Source organism: Salmo salar, chromosome 06 (assembly GCF_965601325.2).
Source record: "Salmo salar chromosome 06, fSalSal1, whole genome shotgun sequence".
In the NCBI taxonomy this organism is placed as follows: domain Eukaryota; kingdom Metazoa; phylum Chordata; class Actinopteri; order Salmoniformes; family Salmonidae; genus Salmo; species Salmo salar.
In genome coordinates, this window is record NC_138296.1 from 77,957,120 (window position 1) to 77,982,183 (window position 25,064).

General features: G+C 42.1%; 2 protein-coding genes across 8 annotated transcripts; one reads left to right on the plus strand and one right to left on the minus strand.

The window, feature by feature from the left end:
- The first annotated feature begins 609 nt into the window (after nt 1–609).
- On the plus strand, nt 610–10,061 carry LOC106608057 (uncharacterized). 4 transcript variants are annotated; one of them, XM_082976986.1, is made up of 7 exons: nt 879–2,774; nt 3,002–3,128; nt 3,302–3,452; nt 3,683–3,940; nt 4,102–4,201; nt 4,306–4,463; nt 6,361–10,061. In XM_082976986.1, the coding sequence occupies exon 7, from the start codon at nt 6,827–6,829 to the stop codon at nt 7,310–7,312; it is 486 nt and encodes a 161-aa protein (XP_082833112.1). In that variant the 5' UTR covers nt 879–2,774; nt 3,002–3,128; nt 3,302–3,452; nt 3,683–3,940; nt 4,102–4,201; nt 4,306–4,463; nt 6,361–6,826; the 3' UTR covers nt 7,313–10,061. The 4 variants fall into 4 exon arrangements, with proteins under 4 accessions (XP_082833110.1, XP_082833112.1, XP_082833109.1 ...); XM_082976983.1 differs by having other exon boundaries at nt 4,102–4,463; XM_082976985.1 differs by having other exon boundaries at nt 4,102–4,445.
- Nucleotides 9,950–22,749, minus strand: LOC100194698 (uncharacterized). 4 transcript variants are annotated; one of them, XM_014205726.3, is made up of 10 exons: nt 22,534–22,749; nt 19,743–19,822; nt 19,265–19,381; nt 16,596–16,642; nt 16,018–16,095; nt 15,676–15,816; nt 13,545–13,649; nt 13,376–13,444; nt 11,462–11,512; nt 9,956–11,268 (listed from the first exon to the last, which is right to left on the minus strand). In XM_014205726.3, the coding sequence occupies exons 1-10, from the start codon at nt 22,629–22,631 to the stop codon at nt 11,167–11,169; spliced, it is 888 nt and encodes a 295-aa protein (XP_014061201.1). In that variant the 5' UTR covers nt 22,632–22,749; the 3' UTR covers nt 9,956–11,166. The 4 variants fall into 4 exon arrangements, with proteins under 4 accessions (NP_001133226.1, XP_014061201.1, XP_014061202.1 ...); NM_001139754.1 differs by lacking the exon at nt 16,596–16,642 and having other exon boundaries at nt 9,950–11,268; nt 19,657–19,822; nt 22,534–22,677; XM_014205727.3 differs by lacking the exon at nt 16,596–16,642.
- Nucleotides 22,750–25,064: the final 2,315 nt, after the last annotated feature.

Genomic DNA, 25,064 nt, shown 5'->3' on the forward strand with positions numbered 1-25,064 from the left:
GGGAAATGTAAGGTATATGGATTTCCTCTGTCAATAAAAAACCACTGGCAGCTGCACAGGCCCCCAGTGATTCCCCCTAAAGTAGCTTAGCATACAACCTTGGAATGACAGACTACATTCTGGAAAACATGGGGATGATTTGTGTGGTGGATGGGGTTCAAGTGGAATCAACTATCAAGGCTTCTGTTGTATTGCTCCTCTCAGTCAAAATGTCTAACTTTTACAATAAATGAATAAATGCGAATACCAGGGATCTCCAACTTCAAGTCCTGGGTGTGCAGGCTTGTGTTCCAGCCCAGCACTAACACCCAGAATTCAAATAATCAAGGTCCAGACTGAAGAAGAGCTGCCTTACAGGCCTATAGTCTCTGCAGAGGCAAGGCTAGAGCTTCAGGCCTGATGGCACAACATTGAAATACAATTAAATGGCACCACCATGTGGATACTGATTTTAAAAAAGGAATGTAATTCTCTAATCTCTGAATTCAAGGCTGGCCATTCAAAAGACGTTTCTCAAAATGTTTTGTTTTTCTTCTGCATAATGACGAATGAATTGTCTTCAAATTGAAAAGATATTGAGACACCCTGATCTGTATTATAGTCTAATAATGATTTATGTCATGTTGATGTCTGTCAATTGTATATATTTTCCCATTATCCTAAGAACTGATGCAGGGTCGTTTTGCTCAACGGTGAAAATGTTATACAGGTATTAAGAACTGATCCCACATCAGCTGAAGTGGACCGAATCTATCCAATATGGCCGTGGTTAAAACGCATCTCTCGATATCGGGTGCAGATTTGACAGAAAATACTTTCGTTATGATGGATTTGTGAAGGGCTGTCATTTTACCGAGTTTACGGTAAGAGAGCTGGTTGAGATGCGTACACGTTCATTGCACATAGTTCACTGTTGCTTGCTGGTCATAACATTGAAACACTGCAAGATAAAGTGTTTTATTGAAAAACAACCATCAATCGTTTTTCTGTCTTTGACTAGTTAGATTGTTGGCGTGGCTTTTTTCTAGCTAGCTAATTTAGCTTGCTGCTAACTCACTTGTTTGCTATTAAATGAACTAGCTAGCTACAAATAAATGACATTTCCCCGCTTACAATGTTCTGACGGCTAGCCAGTGAAAACAATAAGCAGCTGATTGTCAAACTCGTTAGGTAGCTAACCAGCCACCCAACTAAGTTATAATGTTAGCTAACTAGATAACCCCAAGCATAGGCCTAAACCATTATAGCTTGCTAGCTAACTATCTATGTGAATATCTAGCTATAATTCATGTGGTCACTATTTAAAAAAAAAAAATGGTTAACTTCGGCCAGAAATTGATTGCTATTACGTTGCATGATTATTGATCTGTTCTTGTAACATTTGTCTAACAACAGTATGCAGTGCTGTAAAGTACTTAAGTAAAAATACTTTAAAGTACTATTTAATTCTTTTTGGGGGGTATCTGAACCTTACTTTACTATTTACATTTTTGACAACTTTTACTTCACTACATTCCTAAAGAAAATAATGAACTTTTTACTCCAATATTTTTCACTGACACCAAAAATGACCAGTTATATTTTGAATGCTTAGCAGGACTGGGAAATGGTCCAGAGAAAATCCCTGGTCATCCCTACTGCCTCTAATCTGGCGGACTCACTAAACACACATGCTTCTTTTGAAATGATCTCTGAGTGTTGGAGTGTGCCACTGGCTATCTGTAAATTAAAAAAATTTGAACATTTGAGCAATTTGAAATTATTAATACTTTTACTTTTGATACTTAAGTATATTTTCCGAGTTACATTTACTTTTGATACTTAAGTATATTTAAAACCAAACACTTTTAGACTTTTACTTGTAGTATTTTACAGCATGACTTTCACTTTTTCTTGAATTCATTTTCTACTAGGGTATCTTTACTTTTACTCAAGTATGGAAATTGGGTACTTTTTCCACTACTGACAGTATGAAACGTGAGTGACAAAGTGGTCCAGCTCTCCTCAGCCTTCCCACCATGAGGACATGCTTCAGTCAATTCACCAGCTGAGACTGCACAGCCACCTGTGTGATGTCACAGTCCAGGTGGCCTTCCATGGTGAGCTTGAGGAGTTTGAGGCTCAACAGGTGGTACTAGCTGCCTCCAGCGGCTACTTCAAGAACATCCTACTGGCCCCGGACCCACCTAAGAAACTATTCCTGGGGAACGTCTGAAACACTGATTTCACCAGGTTCTTGGAATATATATACACTGGCAAACTGGAGGTGGATGAAGAGTTTGCTGAAGACAAGATTGGCGTGATCTGTGAAGTGGCGACACTGTTGGAGTGTAAAAGCCTTATGGAGGCTTGCAGCTCGGTTCTCGATGAAGGCAGCTCGAGTCCGCACGGGGCTAAATCATCCGTGTGACAAGACATGGAGGCTGATTTGGATGATGTAGAGGAGGGAGTGCTGGGGGTCGGAGTAAACAAAATTCCCTAAAGAGCCTCCACCAAGAGGCTGATCTGTCCAACAAGACCAGAGAGGAGGGAGAGGATGTTGAAAAGGGCAACGGTCACGGTCACAGCCGAGGAGGAGAGATCAGAGGTGAATGAAGATGCTGAGATCTCTGGGAGGAGAAGTAACAGGCTGGCAGGCCGCAGTCTTCGTTGACATTCCTAAGAAGGGGTACGTGAGGAAGATGAAGGACCAGACCAAGACGCAGACGGAGGATCTGCCTGACAACACTCAGACCAAGACAGCCGGTCAAAAGGAGAACACTGAGAATACACAGGTAGATGCTATGGTGACATGCTTTGAGGTGTGTGAAGCATTTTGAACAAGTGCTGTATAAATCCAATTGATTGTGATGATTATTGTTAGTACACAGAAGGAGGAAGGAGAGGCCCTTCCAGAGCTGCTGCCTGAAAAAGAGAGGGCAGGGCTGAGGTCCACAGACGTCGATGATGTGGAAGGAGATATACCCGAGGATTGTCCTGATGACTCACTCTTCTTCCCCAGGAAGGAAGCGATGGGTGAGGAAGTTGCCCTCAACAGATCATCCAGACATGCTGACACCCAAAACAAGTGTGACAAGTGTCAATGGACCTTCCACTATGAGAAGAGCTACCGGAAGCACATCAACTAGGTGGAGTTGGACATTACACATTAGTTCATGAAGGGAGCCCAATGTACTGTACAATGTAAAGTGCTTTGAGCACTTTTAAAAGGGATAGAAAACCTAAAATCTCAACTATTTTCATTGTTGTTCTGATCACATCTCTAATAACGACACTCCTCCATTGTTACCATGACCACCAGGACGAGCCACGGTGTGCAGGGGGAGGTGACATACCGTTGTGACCTGAGGATCCATCAGAGACACGTCCACAGTGACGAGAGACTGTACCCCTGCGACGTCTGCACCAAGACGTTCAAACGCAAGAAGGACGTGACGCGCCTCCGACGACAAGTTAGGACCGGTCTCAGTCGGGGGATTTGGGATTGCTTTTGTAGCACTTTCATGTAGGATTCTCTGGATTGACGTCTTGTTCCCCTAGTGCATTACTTTTAACTAGAGCTGTAAATGGCTAAACCAAATGCACTACAATATATGAACATGGTATTTCCTCTTCAGTTTCTATTTGCTGCGTCCAATCATTTATTGAGACAATAAATATCAATTCTCTTCTCTACGTGTAGGTGCATGAGGGAGGCGGTGTGCACCTGTCTTGTGTGTAACAAGGCGCTGAGCTCTAAGACAGCGTTGATGCTACACGAGAGAACACACACAGGAGAGAAGCCCTGCTCCTGCACTGACTGTGAAGCCAAGTTTTCCCAGAGCTCAGCCCTCAAGACACACCACAGGACTAACAGGAGAGAAGCCTTTCGCCTGTGACCAGTGTGATGCAAGGTTTAGCCAGAACCACATGTTGTCTTATCACAAGAGAGCCCACACAGGTAAGAGGTTCATCTCTTACACAGATACACAATACTCTACAGCTTTCTAAGCTTTTAGGTTGGGCTTTTGATACCATTTCTGTGTCCATTTCATTGTCAGCATCTGTGAACCCTATCTACACAAACCAGCCTTTACATATCTGTGTTGTTTTGTGTTCTAGGAGAGAAGCCTTTTATGTGTGAGAGCTGTGGGAAAAGCTTTGCCTCTAAAGAATACCTGAAACACCACTCCAGAATCCACATGGGCTTCAGACCTTACAAGTGTGAACTCTGTGGTCGGGCCTTCGCCCAGAGATCTTCCATTCATAGTGAATTATTACTGCTGACCTTTAACCCCTGTCTGACCTCTGTATGTTCTGTCTCAGGTGAGCGTCCGTACCACTGTACAGATTGTGATAAGCAGTTCACCCAGCTGAATGCCCTCCAGAGGCACCAGAGGATTCATACAGCGGAGAAGCCTTACATGTGTGGCCTCCGCAACCGTACCTTCACGGACAAGTCCACTGTACGCAGACAGACCATAGTATGTTACTACACTAGTCCACTGTACGCAGACAGACCATAGTATGTTACTACACTAGTACACTGTACATAGACACCATGGTATGTTACTACACTAGTCCACTGTACACAGACACCATGGTATGTTACTACACTAGTCCACTGTACGCAGACAGACCATAGTATGTTACTACACTAATACACTGTACATAGACACCATGGTATGTTACTACACTAGTCCACTGTACGCAGACAGACCATAGTATGTTACTACACTAGTACACTGTACATAGACACCATAGTATGTTACTACACTAGTCCACTGTACATAGACACCATGGTATGTTACTACACTAGTCCACTGTACATAGACACCATGGTATGTTACTACACTAGTCCACTGTACGCAGACAGACCATAGTATGTTACTACACTAGTACACTGTACATAGACACCATGGTATGTTACTACACTAGTCCACTGTACGCAGACAGACCATAGTATGTTACTACACTAGTACACTGTACATAGACACCATAGTATGTTACTACACTAGTCCACTGTACATAGACACCATGGTATGTTACTACACTAGTCCACTGTACATAGACACCATGGTATGTTACTACACTAGTACACTGTACATAGACATCATGGTATGTTACTACACTAGTACACTGTACATAGACATCATGGTATGTTACTACACTAGTCCACTGTACGCAGACACCATGGTATGTTACTACACTAGTCCACTGTACGCAGACAGACCATAGTATGTTACTACACTAGTCCACTGTACATAGACACCATGGTATATTACTACACTAGTCCACTGTACATAGACACCATGGTATGTTACTACACTAGTCCACTGTACACTGACAGACCATAGTATGTTACTACACTAGTCCACTGTACATAGACACCATGGTATGTTACTACACTAGTCCACTGTACGCAGACACCATGGTATGTTACTACACTAGTCCACTGTACACTGACAGACCATAGTATGTTACTACACTAGTACACTGTACATAGACACCATGGTATGTTACTACACTAGTCCACTGTACGCAGACACCATGGTATGTTACTACACTAGTCCACTGTACGCAGACAGACCATGGTATGTTACTACACTAGTACACTGTACATAGACACCATGGTATGTTACTACACTAGTCCACTGTACGCAGACACCATGGTATGTTACTACACTAGTCCACTGTACACTGACAGACCATAGTATGTTACTACACTAGTACACTGTACATAGACACCATGGTATGTTACTACACTAGTCCACTGTACGCAGACACCATGGTATGTTACTACACTAGTCCACTGTACGCAGACAGACCATGGTATGTTACTACACTAGTACACTGTACATAGACACCATAGTATGTTACTACACTAGTCCACTGTACACAGACACCATGGTATGTTACTACACTAGTCCACTGTACGCAGACAGACCATAGTATGTTACTACACTGTACATAGACACCATGGTATGTTACTACACTAGTCCACTGTACACAGACACCATGGTATGTTACTACACTAGTCCACTGTACATAGACACCATGGTATGTTACTACACTAGTCCACTGTACATAGACACCATGGTATGTTACTACACTAGTCCACTGTACACAGACACCATGGTATGTTACTACACTAGTCCACTGTACATAGACACCATGGTATGTTACTACACTAGTCCACTGTACACAGACACCATGGTATGTTACTACACTAGTCCACTGTACACAGACACCATGGTATGTTACTACACCTTCTAGTTTTCATACTAACACAATACCTAGAATTATTATACGTGTAATAAGTTATTTTGGAGACATTCATCTGTGCTGCAAAAGCCTAAAGATGTGCTCTTCAATCCACAGACTCATGACCAAAACACTCCATGGAAGAACTACCTGGTGGTCCTGAAGGACAACATGGAGGTAAAGACTAAGAAACCCAGATGCCCTTTACATTTTAGTCATTTAGCAGACGCTCATATCCAGAGCGACTTACAGTAGTGAATGCATACGTTTCATACATTTCATTTCATGCATTTTTTTTCTTTTTCTTTCTTACTGGCCCCCGTGGGAATCGAACCCACAACCCTGGCGTTGCAAACACCATGCTCTACCAACTGAGCCACAGGGAAGGCTGCCCTGGTAGGAAGGTAAAAGTTGAAATTGTAGTCGTTGGAAAGGGGGAGAGTGGAGTTGGTGGTAGGCTCCAGGAAGGGGCCATGTTGGTACATAGTGAGCCCTTCACCCTTTCTGCCAACTGGGGCGACCCAGGGACCATCACCCTGGTCAGCCACACCACCCTGGTGGGTTCACGGTCATCCAGACAGAGATGCCGGCAGGGACCCACCTACCCATTGTCACCACAGACGGGGCCGGTGTCATCGGTCTGGATGGATCCACTGTCTCTGTCCCCTTCTCCGTGTCCTCTATCCCTGTTTCCCCATCGTCCTCCGGTCCCCTCCCTGTCCAGACTGTGTCTCTCTCTGTCCCTGTCACTGTCTCAGGGGCCATGTTTGCCCCAGTTTCTGTTTCAGAGACCTCTACTATTTTGACCCCATCTGTGCTGGAAACCTCAGTGTCACAAACCATCCTGGCTCCAGATTCGGAAGCTGGGCCTGGTTCAGAGATAACGGCCACTGCAAATCCTGAGGAGGCAGAGTTTGCCCCTATCTCTGAGCAGGAGTGTGTTACAGTGAAGACGTCAGAACTGGAGACTGAGACACAGACAGTCTCCACTGAGGGACAGCACAGTGTAACAGAGGACATTGGTACTGTGGAAGACATGGAGGTGTCCACTGAATACACTGTGGTGTAGGTCGTCATGTGTAATTGAATATACGCTGAGTGTACAAAATATTATGGACACCTGCTCTTTCCTTGACATAGACTGACCAGATGAAAGCTTTGATCCCTTATTGATGTCACTTGTTAAATCCACTTCAATCAGTGTAGGTGAAGGGGAGGAGACAGGTTAAATAAGGATTTTTAAGCCCTGAGACAGTTGAGACATGGATTGTGTGTGTGCCATTCAGAGGGTGAATGGGCAAGAAAAAATATTCAAGTGCCTTTGAACGGGGTATGTTAGTAGGTGCACGAGTTTGTCAAGAATTGCAACGCTGCTGGGTTTTTAATGCTCAACAGGTTCCCGTTTGTATCAAGAATGGTCCAACACCCAATGGACATCCAGCTAACTTGACAAAACTGTGGGAAGCATTGGCATCAACATCGGCCAGCATTCCTGTCGAATGCCTTCGACACCTCGTAGAGTCCATGCACGACAAATCGAGGCTGTTCTAAGTGCAAAAGGGGGGGTGCAACTCAATATTATGGTGTCCTTAATGCTTTGTACACAGTGGTTATCGTCTAATTATTGGGTCTGAATTCATAGTTTGTCTGTCCTCGACCCTGTTGACGAAAGGTTTTGGAGTTGTCTTTTTGAAACTAAGGCCAGGATTCAATCTGATCATGGGTTATAGGCATTGCGGCTTTTAAAGGCAATGTTCCCACGTTTGCAGAGATCCCATTCATGGTAAACGCTGCATATGTTGACTCAATTGGACATTGCCTTTAAAAGCTTCAACGCCTATAACCCGCGATCTCACTGAATCCCAGTTTAAGTAAGCTTCATTCATGGTTTCCAGCATGCATTTGTTCGGTTTACATTTGCTCCTAACATTGTCATTGTACGTTGATCACCTCATTAAATGAATATACAGTACCAGTCAAAGGTTTGGACACACCTACTCATTCAAGGGTTTTTCTTTATTTTTACTATTTTCTACATTGTAGAATAGTAGTGAAGACATCAAAACTATGAAATAACACATATGGAATCATGTAGTAACCAAAAAAGTCTTAAACAAATTAAAATATAGATTTGAGATTCTTCAAAGTAGCCACCCTTTGCCTTGATGACAGCTTTGCACACTCTTTGAATTCTCTCAACTAGCTTCATGAGGTAGTCACCTGGAATGCATTTCAATTAACAGGAGAGCCTTGTTAAAAGTTCATTTGTGGAATTTCTTTCTTTCTTAATGCGTTTGAGCCAATCAGTTGTGTTGTGACAAGGTAGGGGTGGTATACAGAAGATAGCTCTATTTGGTAAAAGACCATGTCTTTTACAGCTGGGCAGCTCAAATAAGCAAAGAGAAACGACAGTCCATCATTACTTTAAGACATGATGGATTGTCAATCCGGAAAATGTCAAGAACTTTGAAAGTTTCTTCAAGTGCATTTGCAAAAAACATCAAGCGCTATGATGAAACTGGCTCTCATGAGGATCACCACAGGAAAGGAAGACCCAGAGTTACCTCTGCTGCAGAGGATAAGTTCATTAGAGATACCAGCCTCAGAAATTGCAGCCCAAACAACAACTGTTCAGAGGAGACTGTAAATCAGGCCTTCATTTATTATTTTTATTTTACCTTTATTTAACTAGGCAGGTCAGTTAAGAACAAATTCTTATTTTCAATGATTGCCTCGGAACAGTGTTAAGGGGCAGAAAGACAGATTTTTACCTAATCAGCTCGGGGATATGATCTTGCAACCTTTCAGTTACTAGTCCAACGCTCTACCCACTAGGCTACCTGCCGCCCCTTCATGGTTGAATTACTGCAAAGAAACCACTACTAAAGGACACCAATAATAAGAAGAGAATTGCTTGGGCCAAGAAACACGAGCAATGGACATTAGACGGGTGGAAATCTGTCCATTTGTCTGATGAGTCCAAATTTGAGATTTTTGGTTCCAACTGCCGTGTCTTTGTGAGATGCAGAGTAGGTGAAGGGATGATCTTTGCACGTGTAGTTCCCACCGTGAAGCATGGAGGATGTTTGATTGTGTGGGGTGCTTTGCTGGTGACACTGATTTATTTAGAATTCAAGGCACACTGAACTAGCATGGCTACCACAGCATTCTGCAGCGATATGCCATCCCAACTGGTTTGCGCTTAGTGGGACTGTCATTTGTTTTACAACAGGACAATGACCCAACACACCTCCCGGCTGTGTAAGGGCTATTTGACCAAGAAGGAGAGTGATGGTGCTGCATCAGATGACCTGGCCTCCACAATCACCCGACCTCAACCCAATTGATATGGTTTGGGATGAGTTGGACCGCAGAGTGAAGGAAAAGCAGCTCAGAACTCCAAGTCTATTGGAAAAGTGTTCCTCATGAAGCTGGTTGAGAGAATGCCAAGAGTGTGCAAAGCTGTCAAGGCAAAGACTGGCTACTTTGAATAATTTGAAATATAAAATGATTTGTTTAACACGTTTTTAGTTGTTACATGATTCTGTGTTATTTCATAGTTTATGGCTTCTATTATTCTACAATGTAGAAAATATTGTAGTGTCCAAACTTTTGACTGGTACTGTACATCAAACTGTGTGGAACGTAGGTCTTCAGATAGGTTTTCCTTTTTGTGTTTGACAAAAAGCAATATCAGTACTGAGACTTAACAGAGAATTATAGATGTCTTTATTACTGTCCATTCTCTCAGACCAAATAAAAAGTGCACTGTTCCACCTGAAAGAAGCTTGATATGCAGGCTGACTGCCCCCCCCCCCCCAACATCAAAGGGGGCTCAGTTCATCACTACTAGGAAAAGTTGCACAATGCTATAGAACTACACACAATGACATGCAGTTCTGCTAGTTGACAGCAGGAGGGCACACTAGTATACACCAACAAGGGTACAACTTCAACACGAGTCACTTCTAAACTCCAGCCTGTTATTTAAGTGTGACACTGCTCTGGCAAGAGGGCAATTCATTTTCTTAGTCCCCCTCCCTTTGCTCTGCATTAAAAAATTATATCTATTTTTCTCTTTTTACACAAGCAGAATTAGGAAGTCACGTCACATTGGCAGGTAAACCAAAACATTTGTAAAGATTATATTTGTTGAGAACACCCTCATGAATAATACAGAATAAGATTCTATGGAGAAAAGAATAAAGCCAACTTTGGATACTGCATTTCCCATATGCTTTCTGGTCCTGTCTTGATTGTCTAACTTTGATGTTTATCAATAAGACATTTTTCCTGGCTGTTTTGGATATGAAACAATTCATTGCCATCACTCAGGCTAGAATTCTTTAGTTTACAACAACCATTTATGATATTGGAAGTAATGGACATTTCCTTTCTAAACCCTTTAAGACGTTTTCAAGTTGGAAGCCAAGCAAAGACGATGGAAATAAGCTTACAACATCATAAGTAATATTTAAATACTCATTTCTAGATTAGTCACATGTGCTAAACCTATAGAATAATTAATTACAACTGTACAAATCATGCAGTGTTTATGCATTAGTAGAATGCCTCTGCCCTACTGAGGTTACTCACCACTAAACAGGAAATGTACAGGCTCTATCCTCCATGAAGAGGTACGACTGTAGATCCACATCCTAACTAGGGTTTGGCAATATTAATACAAGAGCAACTGATAACGTCATAATAGAATTCAACATAACATTCGGAATGAACAGGGTACACGTACTCTTCTACAGATTCTCTATACGCCTACACATTGCAGCTTAAGTTAACTTGTAACTAACTAATACTGTAACTATAAGAACCTGGACATTGTTTTTGTGCAATGTGAGATGAGTGGGGGGAGGGGGGGGTGGCATGCCATGTGCCCCTGTGGTGATATGTTCCCCCGGTGTAGTCTCACTTCAGGTCCCCCTCATCCCCCTGGATGGTCTTCTTGATGCGCAGTAGCATGGTAGTCTGCCATTGGTCCAGACGAGAGATGGAATCAAACTCTTTAATCTGAGGAAGGGAATAAGATGAAGTCTAAGAACCTGTTCAAATAAAGAAATCCACCCCCCCCCCCCCATTAAAGAATTGCATACTGAATGACTAATCATGAAAGACATGTACTGAAGACCTGACTTTCACTAATTCAATTATAAGCAACGACAAAGGAGCTAGCCTGGTGAATCAATCCAAAATGAAGACTTACTGCTTCAGTGAAAGCTTCACAGTTCTGTTCCTCATGAGCATCCAGGAGTTTCTGTAAAACAGTGATTTAAGGTTGTCATGTGGCTTCCACAAAATGGCTGCCATGCACCAGAGTTAGGTGGTACACATTGGTAGTGGATGACATACGTCATACTATGCAAGTGCGTTGCGATCTATTATGCTGTAACTTCAATCCGTTACCCTGACCAACACCATAATGCAGTGCTCCTCAACTGGAAGCCCACAGGTACGTTTATTTGGCCCCCTACTCATTCAAGGGTTTTTCTTGAAATTGTACTATTTTCTACATGGTAGAATAACTGAAATAACACATGGAATCATGCAGTAGCCCAAAAAAAAAGTTTAATCAAAATGTATTTTATATTTGAGATTCTTCAAAGTAGCCACCCTTTGCCTTGACAGTTTTGCCCACGCTTGGCATTCTCTCAACCAGCTTCACCTGGAATGTTTTTCCAACAGTCTTGAAGGAGTTCCCACATATGCTGAGCACTTGTTGGCTGCTTTTCCTTAACTCTGCCGTCCAACTCATAGCAAACCATCTCAATTGCCGTGAGTTTGGGCGATTGTGGATGCCAGGTCATCTGATGCAGCACTCTCCTTCTTGGTCAAATAGCCCGTACACAGCCTGGAGGTGTGTTGGGTCATTGTCCTGTTGAAAAACAAATTATAGTCCCACTAAGCGTAAACCAGATGGGATGGTGTATTGCTGCAGAATTCTGTGGTAGCCATGCTGGTTAAGTGTGCCTTGAATTCTAAATAAAATCACAGACAGTGTCACCAGCAAAGCACCATCACACCACCACCTCCATGCTTCACGGTGAGAACCACACATGTGGAGATCATTCGTTCACCTACTCTGCGTCACAAAGACACGGCCGTTGGAATCAAAAATCGCAAATTTGGACTCATCAGACCAAAGGACAGATTTCCACCAGTCTAATGTCAATTGCTCGTATTTCTTAGCCCAAGCAAGTCTCTTCTTCTTATTGGTGTCCTTTAGTAGTGGTTTCTTTTCAGCAATTCAACCATGAAGGCCTGATTCATGCAGTCTCCTCTGAACAGTTGATGTTGAGATGTCTGTTACTTGAACTCTGAAGCTTTCTTTTGGGCTGCAATTTCTGAGGTTGGTAACTAATGAACCTATCCTCTGCAGCAGAGGTAACTCTGGGTCTTCCTTTCCTGTGACGTCCTCATGAGAGCCAGTTTCATCATAGCGCTTGATCGTTTTTGCAACAGCACTTGAAGAAACTTTCAAAGTTCTTAATATTGACTGACCTTCATGTCTCAAAGTAATGATGGACTATTGTTTCGCTTTGCTTATTTGAGCTGTTCTTGCCATAATATGGACTTGGTCTTTTACCAAATAGGGCCATCTTCTGTATACCACCCCATACCTTGTCATAACACAACTGATTGGCTCAAACGCATTAAGGAAAGAAATTACACAAAGTAATTGAAATGCATTCCAGGTGACTACCTCATGAAGCTGGTTGAGAGAATGTCAAGTGTGCAAAGCTGTAATCAAGGCAAAGGGTGGCTACTTTGAAGAATCTCAAATATAAAATATATTTTGATTTACACCGTTTTGGTTACTACATGATTCCATGTGTGTTATTTCATAGTTTTGATGTCTTCACTATTATTATACAATGTAGAAAATAGTCAAATTAAAGAAAAACCCTGGAATGAGTAGGTGTCCAAACTTTTGACTGGTACTGTATGTGACCATATACTAATGTAAGCAAGGTTTGAAATGAGGTTTGAGTCAAATATCTGACCCCCTGACTATCTGTTTAAGAAAAACGATCTGCCCGCGGCTGAATCTAGTTGATGATCCCTGACAAAAGGGATACAATTAACAAATAGAAGGCTTTCGACGGAGTCACCGACCTACCTTCAACAGTTTGCACTCTCTTGAGTCTGAAAAAGCTGGGAACATCTCCTCGTACTTCTCCACAGCAAGCTGCAGAAATTAATGATCAGTCAGATTACTGCTTTATTTAATGAGAAAAGGACTGAACCCTCTGGTCTAGTGGACATGATGCTGCTAATTGCTAACTGACCTTAGCGTTGAGTTCATCCACAATGAAGTGACACAGAGAAGCTTTGAAGAAGTACTCTTTGGCGCTGTATTTCAGCAGGGGGTTATCCATGGTGCTGGATCCCACCTGGAGAGAGAGACGTACAATGTTGATTCACTGTGTTCATCAATTTAAAATTGGGAAACCACTAATATACAAATCAGTTTCTATTCACACTAGAGGTCGACCAATTAATCGGAATGGCCGATTTCAAGTTATAACAATCCGTAATATTTTTTTTTTAAATATTTTTTTAAACACCTTTATTTAACTAGACAAATCAGATTAAGAACACATTCTTATTTTCAATGACGGCCTATGAACCCGGGGTTAACTGCCTTGTTCGGGGGGGGGGGGGGGGGGGGAATTCGTTTTTGCAACCTTCCGGTTACTAGTCCAACGCTCTAACCACCTGCCTTACATTGCACTCCACGAGGAGCCTGCATGGCAGGTTGACTACCTGTTACGTGAGGGCAGCAAGAAGCCAAGGTAAGTTGCTAGCTAGCATTAAACTTATCTTATAAAAAACTATCAATCTTAACATAATCACTAGTTAACTACACATGGTTGATGATATTACTAGTTTATCTAACGTGTCCTGCGTTGCATATAATCGATGCGGTGCCTGTTAATTTCTCATCGAATCACAGCCTACTTCCACAAACGGGTGTTGATTTAACAAGCGCATTTGCGAAAAAAGCACTGTCGTTGCACCAATGTACCTAACCATAAACATCAATGCCTTTCTTTAAAATCAATACACAAGCATATATTTTTAAACCTACATATTTAGTTAATATTGCCTGCTAACATGAATTTGTGTCACTTCTCTAGCGTTCCGTGCAAGCAGTCAGGGTATATACAGCAGTGGGCCGCCTGGCTCATTGCGAACTGTGTGAAGTCCATTTATTCCTAACAAAGGCCGTAATTAATTTGCCAGAATTGTACATAATTATGACATAACATTGAAGGTTGTGCAATGTAACAGGAATATTTAGACTTAGGGATGCCACCCGTTACATAAAATACAGAACAGTTCCGTATTTCACTGAAATAATAAACGTTTCGTTTTGGAAATTATAGTTTCCGGATTCAACCATATTAATGACCAAAGGCTCGTATTTCTGTGTGTTATTATATTATAATTAAGTCTATGATTTGATATTTGATAGAGCAGTCTGACTGAGCGATGGTAGGCAGCAGCAGGCTCATAAGCATTCATTCAAACAGCACCTTCGTGCATTTTCCCAGCTGCTCTTCGCAATTCTTCAAGCATTGCGCTGTTTATGACTTCAAGCTATCAACTCCCAAGATTAGGCTGGTGTAACCGATGTGAAATGGCTAGCTAGTTAGCGGGTGCGCGCTAATAGCATTTCAAACATCACTCGCTCAGAGACTTGAAGTAGTTGTTCCCCTTGTGCTACATGGGTAACGCTGCTTCGAGGGTGGCTGTTGTCGATGTGTTCCTAGTTCAAGCCCAGGTAGGAGCGAGGAGAGGGACGGAAGCTATTCTGTTACACTGGCAATACTAAAGTGCCTATAAGAACATCCAATAGTCAAAGGTATATGAAATACAAATCGTATAGGGAGAAATAGTCCTATAATAATTACAGCCTAAAACATCTTACCTGGGAATATTGAAGACTCATGTTAAAAGGAACCACCAGCTTTCATATGTTCTCATGTTCTGAGCAAGGAACTTAAACGTTAGCTTTTTTACATGGCACATATTGCACTTTTACCTTCTTCTCCAACACTTTGTTTTTGCATTATTTTAACCAAATTGAACATGTTTCATTATTTATTTGAGGCTAAATTGATAGCATTTATGTATTATATTAAGTTAAAATAAGTGATCATTCAGTATTGTTGTAATTGTCATTATTACAAATAAATTAATTAAAAATGTAAAAAAATATATATAATCAAAAAAATAAAATGCAAAAAAATAAATACATTTAAGTAAAAAATAAAAACCGGCCGATTAATCGGTATCACCTTTTTTTTTTGGCCCTCCAATAATCGGTATCGGCGTTGAAGAATCATAATCGGCCGACCTCTAGTTCAGACACACATGCGCACACACAAGAATGCATGCAGAGGTGGGACACACCTGTTCGTAGATCTCGATGGCCTTGGCGTATTGTTCCAATTGAGCAGCGTAGGCCCCCACCTTCAGCAGACACTTGTTGGCAGAACTGTTGGACTCCTCTCCTTTGTAGTAGTCTGCTGCCTGCTCATAGTGGGCGATGGCCTAGAGCAGGACCAAAACAGTTTGAGTAAAGATCCAGAAATTGCAAAGCAATTGTATTTCTAATGTACACTTTTTTTTTATCACCAATAAGGAAATGAAACTGAATTTGGTCAACTATTCCAAATAATGTATTTTACTCTTGCTATACACAGATTAACACCTTTTTAGTCCATATACTATATTAGTCCATATACAACGTACCTTCTCTATATCCACCAGTTCTGACTCGTAGATCTCTGCGATGGTGATGTGGTGTTTGGCTGCGATGGTGAACCTTCCCTGGACGAGCAAAACACAGGACAGGAATCAATACGGGAGCCAGGAGTTTTACCTTACTAATGTGGCCAGACAAGGAAATACTCTGGGTCCTGATCATTAAGTGGACAGAGGCGAGAAATCATCACTAAATGACGTTACGGAGAAGAGCCACTCCAGTCATAAATACAGCTGTAAGTATACAGACAGATAGCCAAGTCCTTTAACTTAACCTGCATCACAATACAAATGTTTCAGTTGAAATGGCCTTGAGACATTGAGTGTCCACGCCGTACTAATGATACAGAGAGCGAGAGGGGAGCGTCCTCAAGGGGACCAGGCTACACTATAGGCAGGGTGCTAGTGAGAGAACAGCATTGGAAGTAAAGAGGAGAACCGGCATTATCAGAACATTTTTACAACTACGGCTAAAAGGATCAATCCTGACAAGAAAATCATCTGTGATGACAATGCATTATCTGGTTCTGGCCCAGCATGTCCCTGTCTCTGAGAGTCTGTCTTACCATGTCTGTGTATATATCAACGGCTGCATTTAAGCACTTGATAGCCTCTATTGGCAGCATTAAAGGAAGAGGGCAGAGTTAGACTGGTAGAGAAAGTTTCAGATAGAGCAGGTTAGATACATATTACAACAGTCAAAATGTTCACATCCAAAAGGAGAGTTCTGGAAAAAAGTGAAAGCACAATAAATTAATTAGCATTACGATTATTTTGTCACCTCTGAGCATCCATTTCGTTTTCTTAGTTTAGGTCAGAGTATGTGAGCAGAGTGAGGTGCAGAGTGAGGTGCAGAGCGAGGTGCAGAGCGAGGTGCAGAGCGAGGTGCAGAGCGAGGTGCAGAGCGAGGTGCAGAGCGAGGTGCAGAGCGAGGAGCAGAGCGAGGTAGCAGAGCGAGGTAGCAGAGCGAGGTACAGAGCGAGGTACAGAGCGTGGCCAATTTGACTGGAGCACGGCGCAAGATTGCCAAAGGCTGGAGCGTTGGCCTTCTCTCCCGTTCCAAATCCGCTCACTTCACCAGCTCAGGGCATGTCCGGCCCAGCATGCATTATGTGCTGTTGCTATAGCCCCTTGCTTTAGCTACTGTCATGGAGTTCACTAAATATTTTCATAAAGAAACTGATAAAACACACAGGTGCTAAATCAAGGTGACTTACAAAGATGAGGACCAAGAGCAAGAGAGGAAGTGTGGTGATGTGTCCACAACTAAAGAATCATTGTGGAATCTGAAAACACATATCCTGAAAACATGATGTTGTATTTACGACATGCTCATGCTAACAGAAAGGAACGAGGTGGGTAGATAACTAAGTGTATCATTGTAGCAAAATATTTATAAAAAAATAAATTAAAAAAATCTGATCTCTTAAAAGTTTTTCATTTTTGTTCTATTATCTAATCAATAGGCCATCATTGATTTTGGCCCAATAGGCCTGGCATATTACCTCTTTCAATTAGCTTCCATTTCGATTGGGTTATTTTGCCTAAAGACCTACCTATAGAAAAAATAAAAACTCTGCATCCCTGTCCAGCCTGGCAAAAGGGTGTTTAGCACACCCAGTGGCTCTTCCAGTGTAGAGAGGATATACTCTGCTGCTGACCTGCTCTCCAGACACCATCGCATGAGTCTGAAGCCACAGACTGGCCGAACTAGTGTTTCTAAAGATGAATTCAAAGGCACTGTAGACTGAGCCTAATAAGGCATTTGTTGTTTAATTTGTATTTAATTCCAAGTCACAGCCTATAGGCGCAATTTATAGACTATGATTTAATACAACAAAATGCTGTTTAAATGCCGGGTGCTTAATGTCTCCGAGTCCCTACCAGCCTAGTGTGTCACACTTGCAAATATTTCTCAATGCATTTCTTTATAGGCTATAGACTTGAAATCATTTGAAAAATATAGCCTAAATAATTTAAGGCTGTCTGGCTCCTGACCTATTTAGAGTGTTTATATGCTGTTTAATATGACATGTAGCCTATTTGAAATGATGAGGGCTTCTTACATTCACTTTTTCATGTTAATAATAATACTTTTCATTCAAATCATAAAGTTTGGTTTCAATACTTCAAAACCAAATGGTAGGTCTAAGTAGTCACAAATTGATGGGTGTTGGTTACATTGTAATGTTAATGAATGGAGAGAATTTGGAGTGGCAGTTTTTTTCTTTCTTCCTGTGAGCGAGGAGCGTTTTTTAGCGGAATGGTTGGAAAGGACTTCCGACCGCTCAACTCTGCTCAAATACTCTGGTTTAGGTTATCATCTGAAAATGTCATAAATCTTATATAATATTCATTGTATTGTACTCCAGGGTTAGTTCAAGGTTACATAACATTCAAATCATAATTTCTCCTTGCATCTGGCTGTGTATTGAATCTAGCTAGGAGGATATATGCTAGGCTACAGTAGGCTATAATTCCGTCGCCACCACTGCTGGTGGCTGAGCAGCAGCCGAGGTTTTATTAATAAATCCACTTCCAGTCAGACAGCATGGCAAACTACCCTCAATAATAACCACCCCAGGGTGGGGACTCCAGCCCCACGGCTCTACAGTATTAATCATACCAAAGGTGGAGAGGGAGCACTGGAGAGCTACTCAATTCTACTCCATCCAATTCAATAGATATTTATTGTATGGTACTCAAGTACAATTGGTTTGCAACATAGCAGGGCTCTATCTCCTCTGATCTAACCCTGGGGTAGATTATGATTGGCCCACGTCAGATACAAACAGACAACCTATACTGGGTGGCCTGATTTCTGACACACTACCAGTGAGACGGGGACATATCACACGTCACTAAGAAATGACTGGAATTGTCCCTGTAGACTTGCTTCTCTGTAGAGCCCAGTCTGCTCCAGTTACAGCTCTAGTGCCTCAACTCCCACTGCTGCCTGTGGATCTGACTGACTCATACCACTGACTTCTATTAGCCCTGAGAAATGAACAGCCAACATCAGATTCACTACATGTTCTTGCTGCTTTCATAAGGGACAAATGTAGAAAATTAAAGTTAAAGCAGGCTGTTTGGGGAGAATTACTGCAGTCAAGTGACTGTGTGGTGTATGTTAATTACTGATTATTTTGACTTTCTTCTGCATGTACTGTATGCATGTTATCATGTTACCCTGCTTGCTGACCACATTGACTGATTGGTTGGTTGTGTGTCTCACCGTTGGGGTCAGACTTCTTGAAGGCGTTTCCTGCATCGATGAAGCTCGTGGCCGAGTCGTGTTTGTTCTGGAGCTGCATGTGGATCCGGGCGGCCTGGCAGAATGCATTACCAGCAGCTGGACAGACAGAATGACACACACAAGTAATAGGAAGCAAATTCATTGGGCCTTCCAAGAATAGCACTGCTCTACTACAGTTGTAATGACTCGCTCCCGCCACAGAGGGCAGCACATTGCCACAGTCTTTCATGTGTATAGGCTACTAGAAATCACAGACATCTAGCCCATCTATAGAGTCAACTGGAAAAAGGACAACTGAGTCTTCCTAAACTGATAGCGTTTAAATAACGTTTCAGTTTTAATTAAAACCTTGGTCAAAGATGCACACACACCTCGGCTCTGACACAATAACTAATGGGCGAATCATTCCATCAAGGTCAACCGTGTTTAGTGTGAAATAGCGCAGACAGAAGTGTACCGTTCCAGTTCTTGGCCATCTTGAACATGTTGGCTGCTCTGCAGTACATTTCACACGCCTCCTCCACTTTATGAGGTCCGCTGTAGAGAGAAAAATACATAGGATTAACAGACCACGACACAATGTGGTGGAAAATATCTGAAAATGCAGTGCTTTCATCAACCAAGCACTTTCTATTGACCAGGCTCTTATGCTGAATAAAGTGAAGACATCAGTCAGCTGACCATGTTGGACAGTGCTGATATAGATTTCTCTCTGATCTACTACCAGACCTGACTCCCTAGGAGTTTCCTCCAGCTGTAGACGAATGATGCTCTGACCAGGATGACATCATTGGGTGCGTTTGACATTGCTGACAACTTTTAATCTACAAATCACCTTGCATCATAAATAACTACTCAATATTATTTGTGGATCAGTCAGCCAGTCTCAATTTATCCATTATACATTACAGTTTTGATGCTCTTGAACACAGCCATTGTCTTCATCATACAGGCACCCTGAGCATACAGTGGAGAAAATATGTTGTGGGTCACTTCTTATACTTAAAGCAACAATGCACTGAGTCATAGTCCCATCTCACACTCTCCTTAGCCTGATGAAAACAGAAATCACTGTCCACACCACAGATACTCTACCCAGTGTCACTGCCTACTCAAATCAATGTCCCCAATCTGACTGAATCCTTCCCAATCACTCACATAGATAGAACACATTGTACACAGCTGGTGATTAGCATCTCATGGGACCAATAACCACACGGTTTCATAGAAACCAGTGTTTTTAAAGGCTTCATCCGTGTTCCTCTGTTGTGTGTAGATTCAATATCAAGCAGGCTACGCCCTACCCTGCGTCCGGCTACGCCCTAACCTGCGTCCGGCTACGCCCTAACCTGCGTCCGGCTACGCCCTACCCTGCGTCCGGCTACGCCCTACCCTGCGTCCGGCTACGCCCTACCCTGCGTCCGGCTACGCCCTACCCTGCGTCGGTCCTTATTTGATGCAGCATACCAGACATCCTTATTTGATGCAGCATACCAGACATCCTTATTTGATGCAGCATACCAGACATCCTTATTTGATGCAGCATACCAGACATCCTTATTTGATGCAGCATACCAGACATCCTTATTTGATGCAGCATACCAGACATCCTTATTTGATGCAGCATACCAGACATCCTTATTTGATGCAGCATACCAGACATCCTTATTTGATGCAGCATACCAGACATCCTTATTTGATGCAGCATACCAGACATCCTTATTTGATGTCTGGTATGCTGCAAGTTTGACAGCTGTTCCTGTTGAATAGATCTCTAGCTACATGGCCTAGTTGCAGCCAAAAACAGAGTGTTAAATTACATTCAGTCATTGATCATACCAAATTAAACACTCTCCTGACAATCTACACAGTAACGATGCATTACTGATGCCAAATGGATATAGCTAAAACTGATACGATTGTCATTACAGCATGTTAAATGGTTTTCCACCGATATAGTACAGTAGAAAGACTGTGCCCTGAGGCCAGACATATAGGGATGCTTTTTTCTAATGAGGGTAAGTAAAATGTGTCAGATTGAGACCTCTACCATTACATTGCTTTGCTTTCCCCCTTAGGGGAAAGCAAATCAATTCTAAAAGCTTTAACAAGAGCAAGGTATTGTGTTTCATTTTAAAACAGCATCACATTTTGTAAAAGCAGAATATTTCAGGTCATCCGACACGCTAATTCCATGGGTGAAAGCACATAATTGTTTCGAGACAGACAACATTTGAGAGCCATTTAATTTAATTTAGACGGCAATTGGATGTCTTCCAGGAACTGAATGCAGTAAGTCTTAGTGTATGTACACAACAGTATTCTTCTGTTCACTAATATTGTACGGTACAGACAGGCTACTAAATTGGGGATCCTCCCAAGTCTGGTTGGCTATATGCACCAGAGACTAACCTGACTGTCCTGCATTGCAGTTGCCTTAGAATTGGCAGACATCTACTCCTCTATTGGAATAAATTACTGGCAAATGCATTTATAAATATGTCACACAAAGGTGGCATATAGGATTACACGTATAGATATATACACTCAGAAAGGGTTGGAATAAAAACCAAGACCGAATTGATGTGCTGTATCAAATTACCCTACATTTTTATTTTTTTATTCATTGTGAGTAGGCGTTAAAAAATGCAATTAGAACAATTAAAATGTATGCATGCATGTTGGGCCTTAGCCGTTTTTAGCTAGCTTTCATTGCACAGGCCCAAGAGTCGTGAACAGCTGCTAGGTTGTTTACACACACTTGAAAAGGGATTCATTTATCTGGTTTGTGGTAGACAGTGTCAGTAGCTACACTCATATGATGTGCACAAATCATCCAAAAGATGCATAGGTAGCTAGTTAACATCAGAGCCACTGCCCAAATTCGACAGAGTGCCGTTGTCTGCACATTTCAAGGCTTAGTGTAGCTGACTAGATAGGTCGTTTTAGATAGTGCTAATTAGAAGGCTCAATGGCATTGCTAACTAGCCAACTGGTTAAACTCAGACTTCATGATGATGTAGCTAGCTACTAGCTCGTTATTTTTATTATAAGTGTTTACTACGGCATGCTTAGACTGAGGCATGTACATTTAATAGCTACATGGCCTGGTGCCAATGATTAATCTCTAACGGTAGCTACAAATAATACCCAGAGTTTGATTTAGCAAGATATTAGCATGCTTACTGATGATGCGCTAGCTAACGTTAGCCGTATTGGCATCGTTCTTGCTGCTGCAGCGTTCTTACCCAAACATGCCTCCCAAGAACGAGCCAGAAGTTTTCACTTTCTTGTCAGCGTCAGCCATAAGCTGAATCGCTTCCTTCTCTTTCCCCGAGTTGTCCATGTTTTGATTTTAACGGTGCAAATGCTAGCTAAGAGTCAGACAGTACCCGCATCAAGTTCTAGTAATGAAGGATTACCGTCGATGGTTTTATTTAGCGTAGGCGTGTCCTTGCAGTAGCCGCCAAGGGAATCATGGGTTGAGTTTCCATCTAGGCAAAAAACGTTACCCTTAGGAGTAATTAAACTACAACTCCCATCTAAAAAATGAATTCATTAAAGCCCAGACATTTCTGATCGTAGAGTAAAACAAGTTCTTGGACGCAAAATACATTACATAACCAAAAGTATGTGGACACCTTCTCGTCGAACATCTTATTCCAAACATCATGGGTATTAACATGGAGTTGGTCCTCCCTTTGTTGCTATAACAGCCTCCAGTCTTCTGGGAAGGCTTTCCACTAGATATTGGAACATTGCTTCCATTCAGCCACAAGAGCATTAGTGAGGTCAGGCACTGATGTTGGGCGATGAGGCCTGGTACGCAGTTGGCATTCCAATTCATCCCAAAGGTGTTTGATGGAGTTGAGATCAGGGCTCTGTACAGGCCAGTCAAGTTCTTCCACACCGATCTCAACAAACAATTTCTGTGGACCTCGCTTTGTGCACAGGGGCATTGTCATGCTGAAACAGGAAAGGTCCTTCCCCAAACTTTGACCACAAAGTTGGAAGCACAGAATCGTCTAGAATTTCATTGTATGCTGTAGCATTAACATTTCCCTTCACAAGGGGCCTAGCTCGAACCATTAAAAAACAGCCTGCAACCATTATTTCTCCTCCACCAAACTTTACAGTTGGCACTATGCATTGGGGCAGGTAGCGTTCTCCTGGCATCCGCCAAACCCAGATTCGTCCATAGGACTACCAGATGGTGAAGCGTGATCCATCACTCCAGAGAACATATTTACGCTGCTACAGAGTCCAATGGTGGCGAGCTTTAAGCCACTCCAGCCAACGCTTGGCATTGCGCATAGTGATCTTAGGCTTGTGTACGGCTGCTCGGCCATGGAAACCAATTCATGAAGCTCCTGAAGAACAGTTATTGTGTTGATGTTGCTTCCAGAGGCAGTTTGGAACTCATAGTGAGTGTTGCAACAGAGGACAGATTACTTTTATGCGCTTCACTACTAGGCAGTCCCATTCTGTGAGCTTGTGTGTCCTACCACTTCGCAACTGAGACGTTGTTACTCCCAGAAGTTTCCACTTCACAATATCAGCACTTACAGTTGACCGGGCAGCTCCAGCAGGGCAGGAAGTTGATGAACTGACTTGTTAGAAAGGTGGCATCCAATGACAGTGCCACATTGAAAGTCACTGAGCTCTTCAGTAAAACCATTCTACTGCTAATGTTTGTCTATGGAGATTGCTGTGTGCTTTATTTTATACACATCAGCAAAGGGTGTGGCTGAAATAGCCAAATCCACTAATTTGAAGGGGTGTCCACATATGCTATACATACAAAAGTATCTCCTATCATCACACCTAGACATTAAGAGAAGGTTTGAGTCTGTTTCCATCATTGAGCACTAGGTGGCAATAAAATCATGGATAAAACACACTGCACCAAACCACCTGTCAAGAGGAAATGGGCGTGCCGTGCATTGAACTAAAGTTAAAGCTTCTCCATCTGAATTCTGAAAGAACGGGATTGATGAGTGGAAAATGGCAATGTTAGCAGTAGTGCAGATGAAGGGACAAAGCCACATTGGACACCCAGGATTTGATCAAATGTATGCTTCTGTGTGTGGTACTCTGGCTGCGTTTAAACAAATGTGAATAAACTCTGGATAACTGACAGGGTGCGTTGTATTGAAGACGCCGTGAAGCCATCTTGGTACTCCTCCTCCATTGCAAAACATTCTTTTGGAAGCTATATAAATGCATTTATTGTCCACATTTGTTTTTGACGTGTATTCTATTACAGACAACTTAATGCATACTTTATTATATTATGCACGTTCAACATACAAATAAAAACATTTTCCTTAAGTATTTTTTAAATTACTAATGTTACTGTCCCCACTACAAAAAAATAATACTTAAATACATGTTATTTTGTCCTTGAAACATTCAATTGAAATACTGTACAATTCCAGGACTGCTCCTACTGGGGAGAGGCAATATGGCTGATAGGCTTTGAATCCACCTAATACATAGTAGGTAGTCTCAGCAATCCAGGGTTTATACATCATAGGTTTAAAATGTGTATTTTGAACAATCACATTAGATCTTTTCACATCAGATATTTTTCAGCTGATCTGATTGGTCAAAAGGCTAATTAGTGAAAAAAATATCAGAAGTCAGCTGTGTAAAAGCAGCCTCTGCTAACAATAGTTACAGCTGTGCCTATGTGGTGACATAACTCCTAACGTTACACTGTCCACTAAACTAGTACAGGTGCTGGAAGCAGCACTGCAGAAGACAAACAAAAACGTGG